Genomic DNA, 19528 nt, shown 5'->3' with positions numbered 1-19528 from the left:
TTTGTAACACAAGCTAAAAACGTAAAACCTGCATCTCTGTTCTTTCTCTCGGGCGCAGCTTAAAACAAAACTTTTACGCTCACACTTGGCATGAAAATTAAATGAACTATTTATATAATTAAAACAGAGGGATAAGACCAACCAGAGCCAGGAATGAACACTCAGCGTCCCAACACATGGATGAATGCTTAGGCCACAAGTTTAAAAAAAGAAAAAAGGATAATACAAAAAATAAATCTAAAAAGAAAAAAGGTAACAACAGACAGACAACACATATAACTTAATCTGAACTTAAAATGGTTAAATTCAGACACAGCTCAATCCCTGCAGATACTGTTTTGACTTGTGCACTCAGAATGTTAAAGACAACAAGCAACTTTGGTAAATATCCTCTGAAGTTTCAAAGAACCCTGTGTGATTGGCATGTGCATTTGTTCCCTAATAAAACAGCAAATCCAAGGACAGACGAGAGAGTGAGGTGTGATGAGGATCCTCAAACTGTTCTCCAGAAGATGCTGTGTCTTAGCAGCCCCCACCTGTCTGCTGCTTGTACACTTCTATCGTGTCTTCGTGTTCCATCTCCAGCTGTGGGAGTAACACAGGCATTATTTTAACATTTTAAAAATATGGAAATTATAAGTAATACAGAAAACTTGAAAAACACGTGGTGACAGAAGCACTTGGCTCTGTGCTCTTAATCAGCAACAGAGCACTGCAGGAATAACTTGAATTAACTAAGACATGAAACACTTTCCATCAGTCACTCTGAACAAATTTTTGGAACATGCTAAACTCACAGCAACTCTTTCAGGATCATTTTAAGTCCCTTTGATCATCACTCAGACATTCAAATATCTGTCTAGCAATTTACAGGAAGAGTGTTTTTCATACCTGTGCAGGTGTGTCGTTAATTGGCTGTCCGTCAAACAGGAACGTAGCGTGCCTCATTAACAAGCCCTGCAATTTCAAAGTTATATATGAGAAACCGTACTTGTGTTTCTGAATCCAAACTAAGTATTCATGGATTTACTGTCAGTAAATTTACTGATTTAATTAAATCAGTAATTTACTGGTTTAATTTTTCTTAACAAAATTAACAAAAGACAAGGGGGGATTAGAGAAAATGCATTTAGATTAGGTATTAGGAAGAAATTCTTCCCTGTGAGGGTGGTGAGGCCCTGGCACAGGGTGCCCACAGAAGCTGTGGCTGCCCCATCCCTGGAAGTGTGCAAGGCCAGGTTGGAAAGGGCTTGGAGCAACCTGGGATAGTGGAAGGTGTCCCTGCCCATGACAAGGGGTGGAATGAGATGGGCTTTAAATTCCCTTCTACCCCCAAACCACCCTGCTGAATCCTGTTCTGACAATGTTTAATCATATGAGGAAGTCTTTAATCCTTGCATCAGGGACTGAGGACCTTGCTCTGCCCTCTAAAGTCCTTCAAACTCCACGTGATTGACACTTCTGTCACACACGAGAATGCTAAAACTCCCTGTAACTCTCCAAAAACCCAGAGAGGTGTCAGGGTGGAGCAGGCACAGAGCAGGGCAGAGTGGAAAGTTTGAAATAAGCAAAGAAAGGATCCTGCAAGTAACAGACAAAGGCAAACAAAATCCGACTCAGTTTCCAAAGCCATTCGCATGCCCATCCTCTGGTCTGTGTAAAGCAGAGGCATTGGGAGCTCCAGGCTCAGGAACTGAGCTCTGGGGATACATCCTTCTGTCCAGTTCAGGATGGCGTTGAGGAACAGCCTGTGACACAGATCAGCCAGTGAACACCTGTGGAACACAGCGGTCACAACTGTGCAATAGGCAGCAGGAGACACAGGAAGGGAGCAGGAAACAATCCATGAGGAAGCTGTGGCATAAATCAATTTATTTTGTGCCGTTTTCCAAGCAGAAAATGCACTCAAAGTTGATGAAGTTTTTGGAGATGACAGGACAGAGGGTTAGTGAATTGTCTCAGAGTCAGGATCGGAACTGGAGGAATTTTTGTAACTCTTATCACGGGACATTAGGGAGCACCTGAGGAGGAAGAGGCATCTTCCATTCAGCGATAAGAAGTCGTCCGCACCGAGGAGTTGCCAACATCCCAGATCTTCGTTCTCCCACACACCTGGACACCCTCACCCTGCCCACAGGCGTGTCCCACGATCCGGGCGGAGAAGCCGCGAGGGTTCCAGCAGCACGGGGATGCTTCCCCGGGGAGCGTGGGGGCGGCCGGGGCGGCGGAGCCCTTTGGGTCGGCGGGAGCCCCCCGGGAGCCCCGGGCCGGGCCCGCGGGTACCTGTCGGCAGCAGTACGCCTTCATCAGCTTGGCCAGCGGAGTGCGCCGCTTTATTCGGAACTGCCCCACGGAGCCGTCCTGCCCGGCGACTTTCAGGTCCATGTGCTCGTTCTCCGTCTCCACGTCTTCCTGGACGGAAAACCGCAGGATGCGGCGGGCTCAGAGCCCGGCAGGGTGAGCCCCGGGGTCCCGCTCGGGCCTGGCAACACCCGCCGCATCCTGCGGGACCTCGGCCGTGCCCGCTCCCGCTCCCCGCAGCCGGGACATCTCGGCGGCTTCATGCCCAGGGGCGTGGAGGGGCGACCGCTCCTCGCTCCCGCCCTGCTGCCCGTTCCTCCTCTTACCTCCTTCCGTCCCCTCCGGCCGGCTCCTCCCGCTCCTGTCCCCGCCTCACCCTGGGCTTCTCCTCCGACACGGCGGGGCGGAGGGTGGCCGGGGGCTCGTGCTGGGGGCGTGGCCAACGACCAAGGGGCGTGGCGGGGCCGCGTGCAGGCGCGTCCCCGCTGAGCCGCACGGGGGCGCTGTGCTCCAGCGCGGAAACCGACCTGAGGGGCGCGCCCGGGACAGCCCCTGGACAGCCCGGGACAGCCCCTGGACAGCCCGGGACAGCCCGAGACAGCCCCTGGACAGCCCGGGACAGCCTCTAGACAGCCCGAGACAGCCCGGGACAGCCCCGGGACAGCCCCTGGACAGGCCGGGACAGCCCCTGGACAGGCCGGGAAAGTCTCTGAACAGCCCCTGGACAGCCCGGGACAGCCTCTGGACAGCCCGGGACAGCCCGGGACAGCCCCTGGACACCCCGGGACAGCCCCTGGACAGCCCGGGATAGCCCCTGGACAGCCTGGGACAGCCCGGGACAGCCCGGGACAGCCCGGGACACCGTCGGGACTGCACCTTCCCGAGGTCTCACGGCAGCTCCTGCGTGCGGGGAATCGGCAGGAGAAGCCTGCCATCAAAGCACAGCCCGCCCAGTCTCTCCAGTCCAGCCCAGTCCGGCCCGGTGCTGGGGTGTTCGGATCCCCTGAAGGGGAGGAGAGGCAAGGCGGCCTCAGTCCACATCTGAGGAAAGAATTTGATTCTAAACATAGCCAAAAGCGAGATTAAAACACAAACCAGGTTAAATGTTGGCATCCAGAACGATATTTCAACCTTTATTTTTTCATGAAAGAGAAAAGCAAGAGGAGAGAAAAGTGGGGAAAGGCCAAGAATAATGACGTGAAGCACAGGGAAGAGGTTACCACCACCATGGGTCCAAGGCTGGCTCAAAGAGGGTCATTCCCCTCTGAAGTCCATCCGACAGCTGCCCAGCCAGCCAGTGAGGGAGCAGAGCCAGGCAGCTGGACCAGCACCGTGGGAGGGCACGAGCAGACACCAAAGACTCCAACACTTTGTACATTTAGCAGCTGCAGCTTCTGTGGCACTTGCTTACAGAGGGTTTTGAGAGCGGCAATGTCATGTCCACCTCAAAGCGACAGCATGTCCGTGGGCAGATTCATGTTTGCTCCCTTAAGGTTCATTGGCTGGTGGTTGGAATCCAGCTGAAGTTCGCCCGATGTATCAAAAAGTTTACTCTTTGCTTTTCTCAGGCATCGAAGCTTTGCTGCTTGCTCGCCTAATGCATCAACTACAAGCTCTCTTCCTGACTTCAAACATGATTTATTTTCCAAAGTAGGCAGGAACTAAAGTTTTTGTTAGAGGCAGAGCACAACTTTAATTTTCAAACTTGAATCTTTGAAGAAGCAATGATGAAAAACATTCCTTACTTCTTACTCGTTCACTACACGGGCCCAGATGAGAGCAGGGCAGGAGGTTGGTGCCGACGGAGGTGCACGTGCAGGGAGGGGCAGAAAGGGCTCTGGGCTTGTTCAGAGGAAACCCCCGAAATATGAGGTCCATCCCGCCTGAGGCCACTTCTCCCACAGGCAGTGCTCCTTGAGCCGGTGGCCAGGGCTGCCTCCTCCAGCCTAAGGGGTGTTGTGGGGCCAGGAGAGAGGAGGAGGTTCTAGCCCAAACCTCCAGCTGAGCCTCTGTCCTCACCCTGGCCGTGAGGAAAACAGATTCTGGTCCCTTCGGGATATGCTTAGAGTCTTAAAGGGTTTTCCCATTTCCATTCCCTTTCCCAGCTGCGCCCCCTCGGAGATGAGCAAAGTGGCACAGAAGCAAGCAGGAACGGCTCCTGTTGGGGTCTAGGAGTTGGTTTTGGTTTCTTTTTCTCTCAAGGAATTTTCCCCAATACGTGGTGCCAGGAGACAATAAGGACTGGATACTCCAGCGAGACCAAAGTTGTCAGCTCAGGGGAGGGGTGCAGCTGGCTACTCTCCCTTTCCCTGAGGTTTCCTGTGCAGGGCAGAGATCCCTCGAGATCTGGGCTGGGAGCACGGCGTTAGGTCCAGCCTTTCTCTTGCGCTCTCGACATTCGGAGCGGAGAGAGGCTGTGGTCGCTGCGGGGAGAATTCGTCCCCACTGCGGGGTCCCGCCTTCTGCTGCTTTTCCTCTGCCTTGAGCGGAGCTCTGCTCGCAAGAGCGGCCGCTGCATTGGGACCTTGTTAACACCCGACCTCACTAAAAAAGGGATTTTTCACCACGCATTTTATGCCTTTGTGGCAGTCACCGTAATCATTGTGTCTACTTGCTCGTATTAACAGTTACAGCTGTTGTAGCGCTTTGTGCTGGAAAATGAAACATTGAGACTTGTGTAAAAGAGGCAGTCTCAAGAAAAGGGAGGACTTGATAAATACCACATAGAATAGAAATTTTTGGTGTCCCTGAAGTTGCTGAATAGAGCTTTAGGAGTAAAAGAAGGAGGTAAAGGCATGCACTAAGGAGGATAAACGTAGCTGGAACCAGTGGAGAAACAGATCAAGAGGACTACAGAGGGTTTTTTTGCAAGTTATGTAACAAATAACAACAGTGCATGCCCAAAGAAAAAGTTCCAGGAAAGGTCACCTGTAATATCGAAGCATTCAGTGAATATGACCACCAGACACCCCTTTAGATGACCTCCAGGCCCAAGAAAGGACTTCCAGTAGAAGGTGAATTCATATAAATTACTTCTAGGAAAGTGGTGTTTGTGTATTAGCTAGGAGGCTCATTATAATGAATACGTATGATCAGGATGGAATAAATACCCTGTTGCGAAGTTTCACCACACACATCAGATTAAAGGAGATATTCTTCCATGTCTCCAGCGCTGATAAAGAATGACTACTTTCTAAAGCTTCAAATTGAATTTTAAAAAAAGTTTATTTTATCCCTAACATCAATATCCCACCCTCTCCCCAAGTTTTACAACTCCATGCGTTTCCTCCCACAGCTCCCACTCCTCCAGTCTCGCGCTAATGTGCGAAGAGGCGGAAAAAAACAGACGAGGCTCTTCTCGGCATCCTGGTTGCGACTTCACTCGGGCCATGGAATCCACCTGTCAAACCCGATCACGACGGGGCGGTGCCGGTTGTCCCCTGCGGCCATGGCTTCGTGCTCCCTCGGCGGCAGCTGCCCCAGCCCGTTCCTCTGCAGATCGTCCATTTCTCTGCGGGGACGCTGGCGGGGCACGGGGCTCGGTGCCCGATCCCCATCGGCCAGTCTTCGGCGCCGGCCACCTCCAGGAGCTGCATCCTCCCGCGCCTCCCGCTGCTGCCGCTGCCGCCACCGCACCACGAAGGGATGGAGGCGGCGGCGGCGGCGCCGTGGGGACGGCCCGGCCCCGGTGTCCTGCCCCGGCAGCGGGCGGACGGCCCCGATGGGCCCTTGGCAGACCGGGCAGGTGGCGGCGGCCTCGGGGGCAGCCTGGGGCTGGATGCAGGCCCGGCAGAAAACGTGTCCGCAGGGCTCCACGGCAGCGGGGCTTCGCAGGAGAGCCACGCAGATGCGGCACACCCTGACGGCCCGCGGCGCTGAAGGCTCTGGCCTGACCTCTGCCATGGCTGCTCCCGGACTCGGTTTCTCCCAGCTGCTGGCAGGACTTGAAGGCTGGGCTTCCACTTGGGGCACTCAGAGGCTCCTCGACCCCTCGTGGGACCCAGAGGCTCCTCAGTCCCTGCCGGCACTCAGAAGACGCTCGCGTACACCTCTAGCACACAGCCTCCTCGGACACTGGCAGCGCTCGGAGGCTCCTCGGCTGCTACTGGGTCACAGCCTGAGCGCTGTGGCACTGCCCAGGGCTAGTGTTGATAGTTCCACAAGCGATGTCATAGTGATCGTGAGTGGCGATGTCACAGAGCTCTGAGGGGCACACCCAGGAGCTCCGCCATCCCCAAAGACAGATTCTGTGGCACGAAGCCCACCTGGCAGTGGGCTGCACACCTCAGTGTCGGCCCAGCTCCCTTCCAGAAAGTCCCTGCTGGGGTGGGGCTGTGCCACTGACACTCACCAGGACCTGCTCTGCAGAGCTGCTTCCCTTGGTGTGTGCTGGTGCCTGGGGCTGCACCTCCCCAGGGACGGGACCCTGCATAGCCCTTGGTCTAACTTCAGGACTTTCTGCACTTTCTGTCGGCCCATTTCTCCAGCTTGTTGTGGGTGCAGAATCACTCTCTGGTGTCTCAGCAGCTCCTCCCACCGTAGGAAATTCAGCAAACTTGCTGAGGGTGCCCTGGGCCCCATTATTCAGGCCCACTATCAAAAAGGAAGAGGACCGGTCCCAGTACTGGTGCCTGGGCTACACTGCTGATGATCACCCTCTATCTCAGCTTCATACTGCTGACCAACACCCTCTACTTTAAAATCACTATCAGCAGTTTAAAACCACTTCCTCATAGGGCAGAGCTTATTTGCAAAGTTCTGCCTCCCCCAAGCCTCCTGCTTTCTCCAAGCTCATGAGAAATGTCTGGGCCATCATTTATCAGCCCCAGTGAGCATTTCCCCTTCAAATACAGCAGCTCTGGAACACAACATAGGATCTGTTGAATTGTTTGCCTCTTCCACCACTTTTCCTGAAAATACCATTGCAGCACTACACACTGAAGCCACCTCTTTGGAATCATTCTGTGCCCTCCACAATGAGACTGAGGCTGCTTGGCAGAGACTCTCCAGCACCGGGCACCTCCAGGGCCCTGCTGCTGCTGCCACCACAGCCCTGCTGTGAATGGAATGGAAGAGGCTGTGATAACAGCAGGCCAGGCCAGCACAGTTATCCACCCGCAGCTGGGGAGCCTGTGCTCACAGCTCGGTCTGTCCTCGGGATTTCACCTCTCAGAGTGCTGGCTGTTTGTCCCACCTTTCCTATCACATGGTTGGCATGGGCCTAGTGCCAGCTTTTTGTTGCCTTTATGTGCAGGGCTGTTAAACTCTCCTTGGGCTCAAAGCCAAGCTCCCTGCTACATCTCGTTAACCCCTTCTTTCCAAGTTCCCTTGTGCATCCTCCCACTAGTATCCAGTGCAGGTGGTGGGGCACTGTCCCACTCCTCAGCTGTGGTGTCCCCATCACTGTCTGCTTCCCCATCCCAGTCAGGGCAGCTTTCCATCGTGGCAGCCCTGCAAAGGACCAGTTAATCCTCATGAAATGTCTTCTTAGCTGCCGGGCTCCACTGTCAGTTATGCTGCAGGTGCTTCTTCCCAGACCTGAGCAGGCACCTTGGCCACCCAAGGACACAGCTTCACCTCCCCACCATGGCCCAGTCAAGCCGAAGAGTTCACCAGGTTTTCAGTGCATCAGGCCCGTGATCCCTGCACACAGCAACCTTCAAAGGAGGAATTAGAAACATCAGGAGTAGCTCTACCCCAGGCTATGGCAGGCAGCCCTGGGATGAGGATGCTGGAGAACAGGATGAGCTCAGGATGAGCTCAGAGGACACAGCGCCTCTGTCCAGGGACATGGAGTGCCGTCCTGGCAGCATGGCATGGCCTCTGCTTGTCCCCAGGCATGGTCACATTCCAGCCAGGCAGGGCCTGGCTCCCAGCAGATCTCTGCTGTCCTGGCTCAGCAGAGGAGGACAGAGCCAGGCACAGGTGGGGTCTCGGGAAGAGGAACTTGCTTACAGGGGTCCCCCATCCCTGATGGGTTCAGAGGTGCCACCCCTTTTGTGCTGGGAGCAGGGCCAGTGAGAGTGCTCAGGGAACCCAAAATGAATTTCCTCGTCCCAGTCCCAGGGCAGGAAGGGTCCTGGAGCCTGGTGCAGCCCAGCAGGGGAAAGGCAGCTCCAAAGGCTTTAGCACCAGCTGTCCCTGGATGTTGCTGGCTCTCAAACAAAGCCCCCACAGCTTTCCCTGTACCTTTGGGTGGCAGAGGCGCCACAGGCCCTTTGGGCCAGCACACGCAGGGAAGCCCAGGGCACAGTCAGGACCCTTATCAGCACTTTCCCTTCTCTTTACTGGGCTCCACAGATCCTCTCCAATGCACAAGGAGGTTCAAGGCAGACGGGGATCTCTTTGAATCATCACCTCCCTGCCCTGCACACCCGGACACAGCGCTGTCAGCCCCTGCCCGGCAGCCCCCACGAGAGCCCGTCAGTCATTCCCTTTGTTCCTCCCACCCGGGTCTCTCCTGGCAGCAGCCAGGGACACTCTGCATTAGAAGCCACCTGCAAGTGCTGCCCTTGGGGCGTGCTGGCAGCAGGCAGGGCCCGGGCACAGCCCGGGCAGCGGCAGCAGCAGCGAGGGCTCCTGGCCGCTGCAGCTCCTCGAGTTCAGCTGGAGCAGCTTGTGCTGGGCTCCACAAGCCCTCTGCGCACAGGGAGCCTTTCACCCCAGCCCACGGCAGCCCAGGGAGTCCTCCTGCCTGGCAGGAGGCCACAGGCAGCTTTCCTCAGCCCAGACTCTCACAGTCCCTGCACGGGGGCTGTGGGTGCTGCCTGGCCAGCCCTGGGCAGGCACCGGAGCAGGCGGCTCCATCCCCCTTCCCACCCCAGCTCCCTTACACAGCTCGGGCTGCAGGCTGAGCCCCCAGGCCACCCCACGTACACGAGGGCTCTCTCCTAGCAATGCCAGGGGACAAAAGGCCAAACTCTTGCCGGAACACCCAGCTCCTTCCTTAGAGAGCAGCCTTACTTCCATCCCAAGCTCTGCCTAACGCCTGAACATCTCTGGGAACAGATGACTCCTTTCAAGCCCAGCCAAGAGCCCAAGGCAGCCTTGCTTCTGCCTCCCCCAGCTACTCTCAATGAGTCAGACCCATGTAACAGTGACAACTCCATCAGCCACTGCTGCCAACCTGTGCCTGCCGTGGAAGCAGAATTAAACTCTTTCAGACCAGAACAGTAATTGAATCAGTTTAATATACAGTCAGCATATTGTAAATGCACTTGAAACTTACAGTATTGCTAACAGATGTGGCCATTGAGCCAAAGACCACCTTCTAGAAAGGCACAGAGAGGTAGGAGAGTTGGGGCATTTCCCCACATTAGTTGCAAGTGAGAAGGTGCACATAAGACCTTCCTCCTGGAAGCACCAGATCACCAGAAACTTGTGCTCTTTGAGAGGACTGCTAATGTGCTGGGATAAGTGCAGGCACCTGGAGTGATAGCCAAAGCTTCCTGCTGACCTATATGTCAGGAAACTCTTGCTGGCTTTTGCATATACTAAAAAAAAAAAAAAAAAAAAAAAAAAAAAAAAGGTGGGGGCCAGAGCAGAAGAGCCTAGCTCTGTGTGCATGAAGTGTTCTTGGTGAGGCAGGAGTGAGGGAGATGTGACCTTGCTTTTGCCCTTGGCTGGGACAAGGACTATTATGTGCATTGCTTTGGACACCACAACCACCGCCAGGGTGAGTGAGAAGAAATGCACCATCCTCCAGTATAGCCATCAGGGTTTCTTGCACCAGCAGGGCAAGAGCAAAGCTCTGGCCAGACCAAGCACCTAGAGTGGGGACAATGGTGTCACCAAGCATTTGGGTCATCCTCTGTGGCAGCTGAAGTGACACCATGGTGGTGGGGGAGACTTTTGGCTCTGCAGAAGGCACTCTTCACCAGGGTGGGTGGGTGGGTCTGGAGATGCTAATTCTCAAATTTTGCATAAGGGTTCTCTTCCTTGAACAGGCCTAGAAAAGAAGAGAGGTTTGTTCAGACAGCAGCTCCCACACTGGTCATGGCCAGCAAGAAAACCAGTCCGGGGAAACGACTCTGTCATTTGAGCTTCCTCAAGCCTCCCAGCTGCAGTTCTCCCAAAACACTGCCCTTACTTGAGCAGTGCCCACAGTCCTCACCGTTTCACTCTCCCCTTCTGCACTAGAGGAGACATCCACTGAGAAGCCTGACCTGATGGCAAACTCCTCTCCCAGGCAGTCCATGTACAGCCCAGGTAAAGCAGCCTGGCTAGTCTTCCAGAGTGCTCCCTCTGCACACCCCTTCTGTCAGACTGGACTTACCAGCAGAGAGCCCAGACCCAAATGAAATTAAAAGTGTTCTTAGACTTGCTTCCCTGCTCCTGCATTGAGATTGGGAAACAGCAAAGGCAGGCTATGGGGCTGACTTTTGGGCTAGCAACAAGCCATGCTGCTTGCCGCTTGCCCAGCTCAACACTTGAAGAAGAACAGCCACAAAGGACAAGATTGCAAACTCTGGGGTCAGGCTGCAGCAAGACAGCCCTGACATGGCAAGACAGCCCCAGAGCACAGGTCTTCCACAGGAAGGTGCTTCCCCCACCAAGAGCTCCTTCAGGCACAGCTTTGCCTGATCTTTCTTCCCCAAAGGAGGCAGCCCATCCAGAGGCCCTGGAATGTCCTGTCTAACCTGGACCTGCAGCAGGCAGCAGCTGCAGGCAGAGAAAAGGTCTCTAGTTTTCCCTACAGCCCCCCTAAAGCCAGAGACCACCAAGTGCAGCATGCATGAGCCCAACTGCTCCACAGCCACACACAGGCAGAGCCCCCAGCAGCCCTAATGGGCAGGCTGGAGAGACCTTCCCCTGCACAAAGCAACTGCCTGTTCCCTGCTTCCTTCCAAGCTGATGTTCCCCTCAGGTAGGTCCAGACCTGGCCCAGGTCCATGGGACTCACCTGACGGCCAGTCCAGCCCAGGGGGGAGGCTGTGTACTCCCATCCCCAGGGGACTGATACACCCCAGGGGAACTGCTGACAGCACAGTGTGATTGGGGTGGGATTGGTGCCTGCTCTGCATTCCTGCAGCTGTGGGCATTCTGATTCCTACCTGGCCCTATACCCCAGGCTGCTGGCTCCCCAGCTACTAGCTCACCACAGAGCTACTGGAGGGCTGTGCCTGAAGGGTAACAGCATTATGATGGTGCTGTGTCTGCCAGCTTCTGCTCCAGTCAAGTTCCATCAGCTTCTCCCACATGGTAAGCTCGGAGGACACATTCTGGGGAACATTATACACTTCCTCTTCCCTGTCCAGGAAAAACAGCCCCTGTGTGGGCTCACACACCATGACCCCAGCATCTCTACACTTGCTCTGAGCCAAGAGAAGCAGGGACCATGTTTTCCCTGCTGGCCAGCTCTCCCCTACAGCTGTAACCATGGCAAGGAGCAGAGTTACTGAGACTACTTCATCTAAAGCTTAGTTTGAATCACTCATGCCAGCACTGTACCGTATTTTCTTCGGATTTCATCATGACGTGATTTCATCTCCGCTCTCCTGCAAGAAGCAAATAGGAAAGCCGTGAGTCAGTAACTGGTGATAGAAAAGAGAACAAGAGCCAGAGCTCCTTGCTTATTCCCAACCAAGGGAGCTCCAGACTGGCAGGTTTGCTAAGCCTCCCACCTCCTGGAGGCTCTGGGGACCACCAGAGTCAGCAGCCCTCGGGGAGTTGCATACACAGTGCTTGTGATGCTACGAGTCACCCCAGTATGACATTCCTCATGAGGCTTGCGTGTGAGCTAGAGCTGAAGCAGCCACTGACGGCATGTGTTGAGCCCCACGTGCCTCCTGGCATCGTGTTTGAAGGCACAGACGGGAGCCAATTCATTCTGCAGTCTCAGGGCCTGTGGTACAAACTCACCTCTCCTCCTGCCGCACCCGCCTCTTCTCCCGCTCCCTGGCTGCTCTCTCATCATCCTTGTCTGGCCTGGTAGACAGAAAAGCCCCTTAGTGCACTCAGCACTCAGCTCTGCAGCAGCACATGGCTGCATCTGAGCTGCTCCACACAATCAGGGGACCCCCCCGATACTTGCTTTTTACTCTTTTTCTTACAACAGCAGCAGCAGCAGCAGACCCCCAACATGATCAGAAGTGTTCCTCCCACCACGGACATTGCAATGATCAGGGCTTCGAAGTTCACTGCAGGATTTGACAAAACGTTTTTAGCACACACAGACACAGCTGCCTGGAGCTACAATATAGGATCACAGGATCACAGAATCATTAATGTTGGGAAAGCACTCTAAGTTCATCAAGTCCAACTGTTCCCCCAGCACTGCAAGGTCTTCCAGTAAACCATGTCCCCAAGTGCAACAGCTCCATGTTGTTTAAATACTTCCAGGGATGGTGACTTTACCACTGCCCTGGGCAGCCTGTTCCACTGTCTGACACCCTCTGAGTGAAGAATTTTTTTCCCTAATATCCAACCCAAACCTCCCCCGGTGCAACTTGAGGCCATTTCCTCTTATTCTACAGCCATGTGCTCTTGTCCTGTTTATGAGCATACAACTACTGACACCCAGCAGCTTCAGTCACTGGGCTGGAGATGTGTAACCACCTGGGAAAGCAAGTGGACATTGTTAGCTGTAGATATACCAAGTGTTGGTACCCACAAATTAACGCCAGCTGAGTACATGTACCTGCTAACAGGCGTGCCAGCTACTGGCTATGAAAAAAGGCAAGGACAAATGTATTCAGGTCAAACTCCTCTGGCAGAAACAGGAGCAAAGCTATCTTAATCAGTAATCCAGGTAAAAAGTAACCATCAAGGGAAAAAACCCAACAACTGAAGGCTTCAGGGCTAAGGAACAAACTCTGACAGGGAGAAATTACCGTCCGTGGGAGGCAGCCTCAGGAGCCATCTCTGATGAGATGAGCACTTAGAGGTGTCTGTAGTCCTTGGGCAAGAGGAAAACTGAAACAAGAGCTGTAGGGATTTATCAGCTTGGGATCAGCAGTGCTGCTCAGGCAGCTGAAGGCCAAGTCCTGCTTCCTGCACCTGACTGCCATGTCTCCCCAGGCCTGGGGGGATCTGCTCGCCCACACACAGAACAAAACCTGCTGGAACACGGTGAAGCAGCAGCCGTGAGCCCTGGTCCCTGCTCATCCTACCCAGCTGCTGCAGTAATGGCAGTAGAGACACCAGCCAAAACTGGCACATCTAGATGCCAAGGATTTCAGGCAACAACAAAGCAGGAGTTTCTTCCAAGTATGATTCAGGCTGTTCAGAGGCTTGAGCCTGTGGAAATATTTGTTTAGGAGTCGCTTTGCACACAACAGCCGGGTTACAGAAATCTCAGTGCACCTGAACCTGCTCAGAGAACTTCTGAAGGTCATTTAGTCCAACACTGTCATGGGCAGGGACATCTTTCACTAGACCAGGCTTCTCACAGTCCCATCCAACCTGACCTTGAATGTTTTCAGGGATGGCGCATTCACCATCTCTCTTGGCAACCTGTGCCAGTGCCTCATCATCCTCATTGTAAGAAGCTTCTTCATTTTATCTGTTCTAAATACATCCTCTTTCAGGTACACCAGGCTGAGCTGACTCCACCACTGAAATTGTTTTCAAAGCCTGCAGCAGCATCAGTGCTTCTGAAATCCTTTTGGGGTTTCAGGACGAGCCTGGGGTTCAGTTCCTCCCTTCCCACACAGAGAGGTCTGTGGCAGAGCACCAGGCACTCCTCCAGCTGATGACAGAGCCTAAGTCACACACACCAAAAATGCAGGCTCACGTAAGAGCTAATCTCCCACAGGACTAATCTCTACAGCAAGTTTTGCAAGCTAAGGAATGTGTTCTTCTATAATGAAACCTTTTGTGAAGCTGCTCACATTAAAACTGGTATTTCAAGGTCTTACAGAACTTTCAGAAAAGCATACCACAGGGCTCACAAAGAGGAGATTCTTCCTCCATGAGCATAAGAGCAGTTTGAACTCTTGTGGGCAGGCGAGAGAGCCCGGCCTCGAGCACAACAGATGACAGGAAACGACAATTCAGCTCCAGGCTCCTCATCAAGGGGGTGGGTGACAGCAACCAAGCCCCACCTTGCTTTCTCCCTGCTCCAGTCCCCAAAAGCTGCCTCCTGTCTGAGCATGAACATGCACTAAGCTCTGTCTAAACAAGGCACCAATGTCTCCAGAAATCCTTCAGAAAACAGAGCAGCAGGGAGGAGAGGCAGCCAAGAGCCAGCTGTCCTCCAGACAAAGCTCCCAGAGGAGACCTGTATGTGCAGGGGTAGTTTTAGAAGAGGTTTTTTTTCTCAGGTGGGTAAGAGCTGAGCAGGACCATGGTACACTCAGCACCTAGAAGCACACACAGGTTCCCAGAGAAGTCACAACACCCCTGGTTCCAGGAGCCCACCTGGGACAGCAGCCACATGAAGAGCCAGAAGCAGTGCACCAAGTGACGTGCCAGCTGCAGAGGAGAGATCTCCACCAGAAAGGGCTGCACAGGCCCACAGAGAACCTTCCACTCCTGTTCCCAGGCGCTAGCCACGTCTGGAGCCTCCATCACACCAAAGCATAAGGGATGTATTTTGGAGTAGCTAAATCCTCACGGGTCCTACTTGCCAGAAGGCAGGGAACTGCTCATACTCCGCTTGCCCACCCACACTTCAGGAAGTTTGCAGAACCCTGACTGACTTCAACCTGTCATTGCTACACTGGCAGAGAGATGGGGAGGCAGGGGAACCTCCCACCAGCAGCAAGCACTCACACAGCCATCACCCCAGGCTGGCACTCACCCCAGCAGACTCCCCAGCGTGCAGAGCGCAGCTCACACAGGTCGGCCGGGGGAAGGATTCTTCGGACGGGGTATTCCATGCACCTCTTGCTGCTGGCACACCACAGGCACTGGAACACAGCAAGCAGGCAGCACAGCGTTACTGGGGCACTGCCAGTGACCCACGCTTTGCTTTGGCAGCCACGGCACAGGGCCACTGCTGCTGGCTCACGGGAACCAGATACCACCCAGCAGCAACCGGGTGCTCAGGAGTAAGAGCTGTGTCAGCACAGGTCACAGCAGGAGAGGCAGGCAAGGGGAGTGCAGAGTTCTAGAGCAAGTAAAGATGCTGAGAATCCTTCTCCTAGCTTAGAATCGTAGACTATCCTGACTTGAAAGGGACTCCCAAGGATCATTGAGCCAACTACCGGCCCTGCCCAGGACAGCCTTAAGAAACCCAGCATGGCTTGCACAATTAATGACACAAATCCTTTATGTTTATTTTTGGGATAAGAAGAAACTCTTGGAGACAAAGCACTCTTCACACACAGAGCTGATGAGCAGGACAGGTGTGCGTGTGCCCAGCCACTAGTAGACTATCTGCAGAGCTTTGCACAACTCCTCTCCTGGTGGCTCCAATCCCCAACCCCAGCATTCAGCGGTGTTTGGTCAAACTGGTTCTGGCTACATCAGCTGCAAGATCTGACTCAAGCTCCAGTTTGCTGATATCTGCGATAAGGCAGCGGAGACTGGCAGGACACCAGTACACATCCTGCACCCACCCAGTGCCACGGCACAGACTGCTGGAGGGGAACTTGACCAGCCAGCCCAGCCCACTCAGTCCCTTCTCCAAGCACATCGCCCATCCATGAGGAAGCAGCTCAGCAATTCATTTACTCTAATCAAAAAGCACACGGCAAAACCCACCCAGTTTCTAGCAACCTCCTCCCAGAGCACCAGAGAGGGATTGCCCTCTCACCCTCATAGGTGGGTGGAATTTGCAGCATGTCTGGGACAAGGGCAGGGGACCAGCCCCCCTTTCCAGGAAGGAAATGTTTTCAGGCATGGTGAGAGGTTGGAAGGCTCACTGCTGCTACTCACGGTGACATTTTTCAGGCACTCTTCACAGCTCCTGTTCGTATACTGGCGACAATCTGCAGGAAGGAAAAAAAGACACTTCAGGACTTTGAAGAGCTTCAGTGGTTTAAAACTCTGGGCTCCTCCAAGCCTGCTCCTACCCACCACTGGACCAGCAGCAACGCGTGCTGCTGCTGCAAGAGCCACCAGCTTTAGCACATGCTCCATGTCACAGTGGGAGGCCCAAACATAAATGGAAGTTCACCTGCCTTGCTCTGCTGACAAAGCCCTAAGCTGTGAGTTCCTCTCTTGGGTTTTAGTTCCCTAAAAGCCTGAGCATTTGCTATGGCAGCAGGGCAGCCAGGGGACACGGCTAAAGTCAGTCTGGAGGGACCCTATGAGGATGAGGGCAAGCACTGGGTAGGTAGTACAGTCCTGCAGCACCAGATGATGGAGCAGCTCAAGCAAACAAGCCCCAGACACAGAAGTTGCTACCAGGAGAAGCAGAGGAGCACATGGGGACACATAGAGCTACAGATCCTGCAGGAGGCCTCCTGCTGCACATGAGGGCCACACCCTACCCCAGGCAGTTCATCCAGATCTGCCTTCAGCAGGGGACAGTCCAGCCAGCAGGAACAGCACTGCAGCCAAAATCTGTGCTCATGTTCAGAACCTGTTTCCACCTCCATGTGGCAGAGGAAGACCCCAGTTCTGTACATGCAGGTGGCTCTCAGGACCAGCGCCACCATGGATGATGGCATCCCCACGGGAAGCATCCAGCTGGGCAGGGGAATGGAGAAGGTCTGAACCTGAACACAGGACAAGCTGGCCCAGTCCAGCCCCCATTCTGAGCTTAGCAACAGCTCCCAGCAGTGCTCTTGAAAAGTGTCTTCCTGCAGGATATTCACCTGCAATTCATTGGTGTGCTTCCCCAGATCCTCAGGAAGGGTGATTTGCCAAGCCCTCAAGGATGAGACATTTAAAACTGACTCCTGCTGAAGAGTCTAAGCAGCAGCCTGTTTGACAGTGGTTTAAAAGGAAAGGGTCAATTAGCCTGACCACTCACTGCTGGATGAAGGATCACTGCTTTGCAGTGTCGTAATCAGGAAAAAATCAATCCCAGAGGTGCTTGTTTTCCACTCTCACAATCAGCAAAGCTGCATTTTCTCCCTCCAGCTGGCAGGAACCCTCAGCTATGACCCACTGTCAGCAGTCACATGCTCTGTGCAGCCCTCCAAACAACTGGGCAATTGATTAACATAGCTCAGATAAGGGTGTTTACACACCCAGAGAGGCTGAGATTGCAGATTTCAAACACTCTGAAGCTGCATCTTCCCCATTTCTTCAACTGAGGCCGGAAAAGCACAATGGTGCCTGTGCTGCCTCGGGACTGCTCTTTATCAGGAGTCACAGAACACCCTCCCACACCACAGGAAGCCAGTGGTGGGCAAAAGCAGAATCTGGCTTTAACTGGGCTTTGCTTTCCCCAGGGGTATCCCCTCTCCTGGCATCCCTAGCTGGGGATCATCTTCCAAGTCATGAAGCCAAAGCCACCCACTTGCAGCTGTTTGGGAAGAGGCTGCTTCGAGGACACGGCAGCTCTTCAAGATTTGGTTTGTCCAAATGGCCCATCTCAGGTGACCAGACATCTCACATGGGCTGGCGCAGGAAGCACTGCACCCCTCAGGGACAGAGGTAGGACAGCAGCTCTTGCTGTGCTAGAAGCCACCTGGGTAATGCTTTTGACAGCTGGCTACAAGAGGAGTGAAGTGAATGGCTTGGGGTGGAAGGAAGAGAAAAACATGCTGGTCCTCAACTTCCTCCCTGCAGGCATCATCACATGGAGAACAGTTCCTGGCTTGGAAGAGGGGGCAGACTTCTTAGGACACTCTGAAGGCTGTCAACCCCACCCTCTGCTACAGCTTCTTCTCCAGCTGGTGCAGCGCTTCTGGGGGCTATGCTCCATCCCCCACTCGCTAAGGGGGAGCAGCTGGACACCCGCTGCTGCCCACCCATCCATATCTGACAACATCCATCTTCTTCCTGGTCTGAGGATGCCCCAGACAGTCTTCCCTACCCTTCAAAGGGCCATCAGCAGGAGCCTGGCTGCCCAGTGACTGCCCCCTGGTCAGGGAAGGTAAGCAGCTCTCTTACCTGAGCTGTTATCATCACTAAATCATGGAATCATAGAAGGGCTTGGGTAGGAACGGCTTTAAGCCCATCATGTCCCACCCCCCCACCATGGGCATGGACACCTCCCGCTATCCCAGGCTGTTCCAAGCCCCATCCAACCTGGCCTTGGACACTTTCAAGGATGGGGCAGCCACAGCTCCTTTGGGCATGGAAGTTCCATGGCAGTGAACACTAGAAAAGCGGCGAGCAAAGCTCCACTTCCAGCACCCACTCAACTTTGCCGAACTCGAAGGGACACACCGGGCTGCACGGGATCCCACCCTGCGGAACTCCCAGCGAGGGTCAGGGCCCTTCCTCCCGGCCCTGGCTGCCCGCTCCGAGTGGCCACATCGCCCTGCACAGAGGCCACCCGGCCCCGGTGGGCGCCGGCACGCAGCCCACGCTGTGCCCGCCTGCTGCCCGCACCGGACATCCCGCAAAAACGGGACCCAGAGCAACCGCCCGCCCGGGATTTTGGGGTTCTGTGGGAGGAGCACCGGCCGCCCGGACCCCTCCATCCCCACGGCGGTCACCGCTTACCTCCGGCCACGTCCTGCGCGGCGAGGGCGGCGGGCAGCAGGGCCAGGGCCAGGGCCAGCGCGCAGAGCCGCAGCGCCGGGGCCATGGCGGAGCGGGGCCGGGACGCGCCGGGGCGGCACCGCCGCTATTGTAGGGCCGGCCGGGGGCGGGCCGGGGGCGGCCCCTCCGAGGGGCAGCGGGGCCGACCTGCCGGCTGGGGCGGCGGGTGGAGGAGCTGTCGCCGGCGGGGAGAGACCCCCGGGGCTGCCGGAGCCGAGCGGGACCGCAGGAGGGGGCCAGACCCCCGCGGGAGCAGCAGGAGGAGGCTGGCAAGGAAGGGGAGAGAACCGGCCTTTCCGCACCTCTCCCCGGGAGAGCCACCGCCTGCCCCTGCGCAAACCCGGCACAAAGGGTCCCGCATCCCTTCCCGCGGCCGTTCATCTTTATAGCACGGAAGCGCGTTAATGGTAAAATACATATTAGTCCTCATGACACACCGCGGTGTGATGAGGTAGTGGAGTTTTATTGCAGACTTCGGTATTGTTCGTGCTGAAGTAAAACAAACAGCCCGGCCCCGGAGAGAAGGACTTTGCTTTTGGGAGGCTTAGAGCAGCCCCCGAAGGATAAAGAACAGCTTTATCCCTGGGATGACCAAGGTACCTCAGCATCCCAGGCTCTGAGACCCTCCCAGCCTCGGCTGGTGTCACAGGACACTCACTGCAGCCAGAGGGGCTCAGGG

General features: G+C 54.9%; 2 protein-coding genes across 2 annotated transcripts; both read right to left on the bottom strand.

Moving 5' to 3' along the window:
- Positions 1 to 85: 85 nt before the first annotated feature.
- LOC136295485 (small ubiquitin-related modifier 3-like) lies at positions 86 to 2705 on the bottom strand. The gene is made up of 4 exons (XM_066194065.1): positions 2628 to 2705; positions 2284 to 2412; positions 892 to 957; positions 86 to 585 (listed from the first exon to the last, which is right to left on the bottom strand). The coding sequence occupies exons 2-4, from the start codon at positions 2383 to 2385 to the stop codon at positions 523 to 525; spliced, it is 231 nt and encodes a 76-aa protein (XP_066050162.1). The 5' UTR covers positions 2386 to 2412; positions 2628 to 2705; the 3' UTR covers positions 86 to 522.
- Positions 2706 to 9473: 6768 nt separating this feature from the next.
- PTTG1IP (PTTG1 interacting protein) lies at positions 9474 to 18913 on the bottom strand. The gene is made up of 7 exons (XM_066194060.1): positions 18811 to 18913; positions 16123 to 16175; positions 15044 to 15152; positions 12335 to 12440; positions 12163 to 12228; positions 11752 to 11798; positions 9474 to 10249 (listed from the first exon to the last, which is right to left on the bottom strand). The coding sequence occupies exons 1-7, from the start codon at positions 18893 to 18895 to the stop codon at positions 10206 to 10208; spliced, it is 510 nt and encodes a 169-aa protein (XP_066050157.1). The 5' UTR covers positions 18896 to 18913; the 3' UTR covers positions 9474 to 10205.
- Between the last annotated feature and the right edge of the window lie 615 nt (positions 18914 to 19528).

This window comes from Chamaea fasciata, unplaced genomic scaffold (genome assembly GCF_029207755.1).
Source record: "Chamaea fasciata isolate MVZ Bird 193981 ecotype frontalis unplaced genomic scaffold, bChaFas1.0.hap1 SCAF_11, whole genome shotgun sequence".
NCBI lineage: Eukaryota > Metazoa > Chordata > Aves > Passeriformes > Sylviidae > Chamaea > Chamaea fasciata.
The sequence above is the reverse complement of the archived record's forward strand: the minus strand, read 5'-3'. Positions and strand labels throughout refer to the sequence as shown.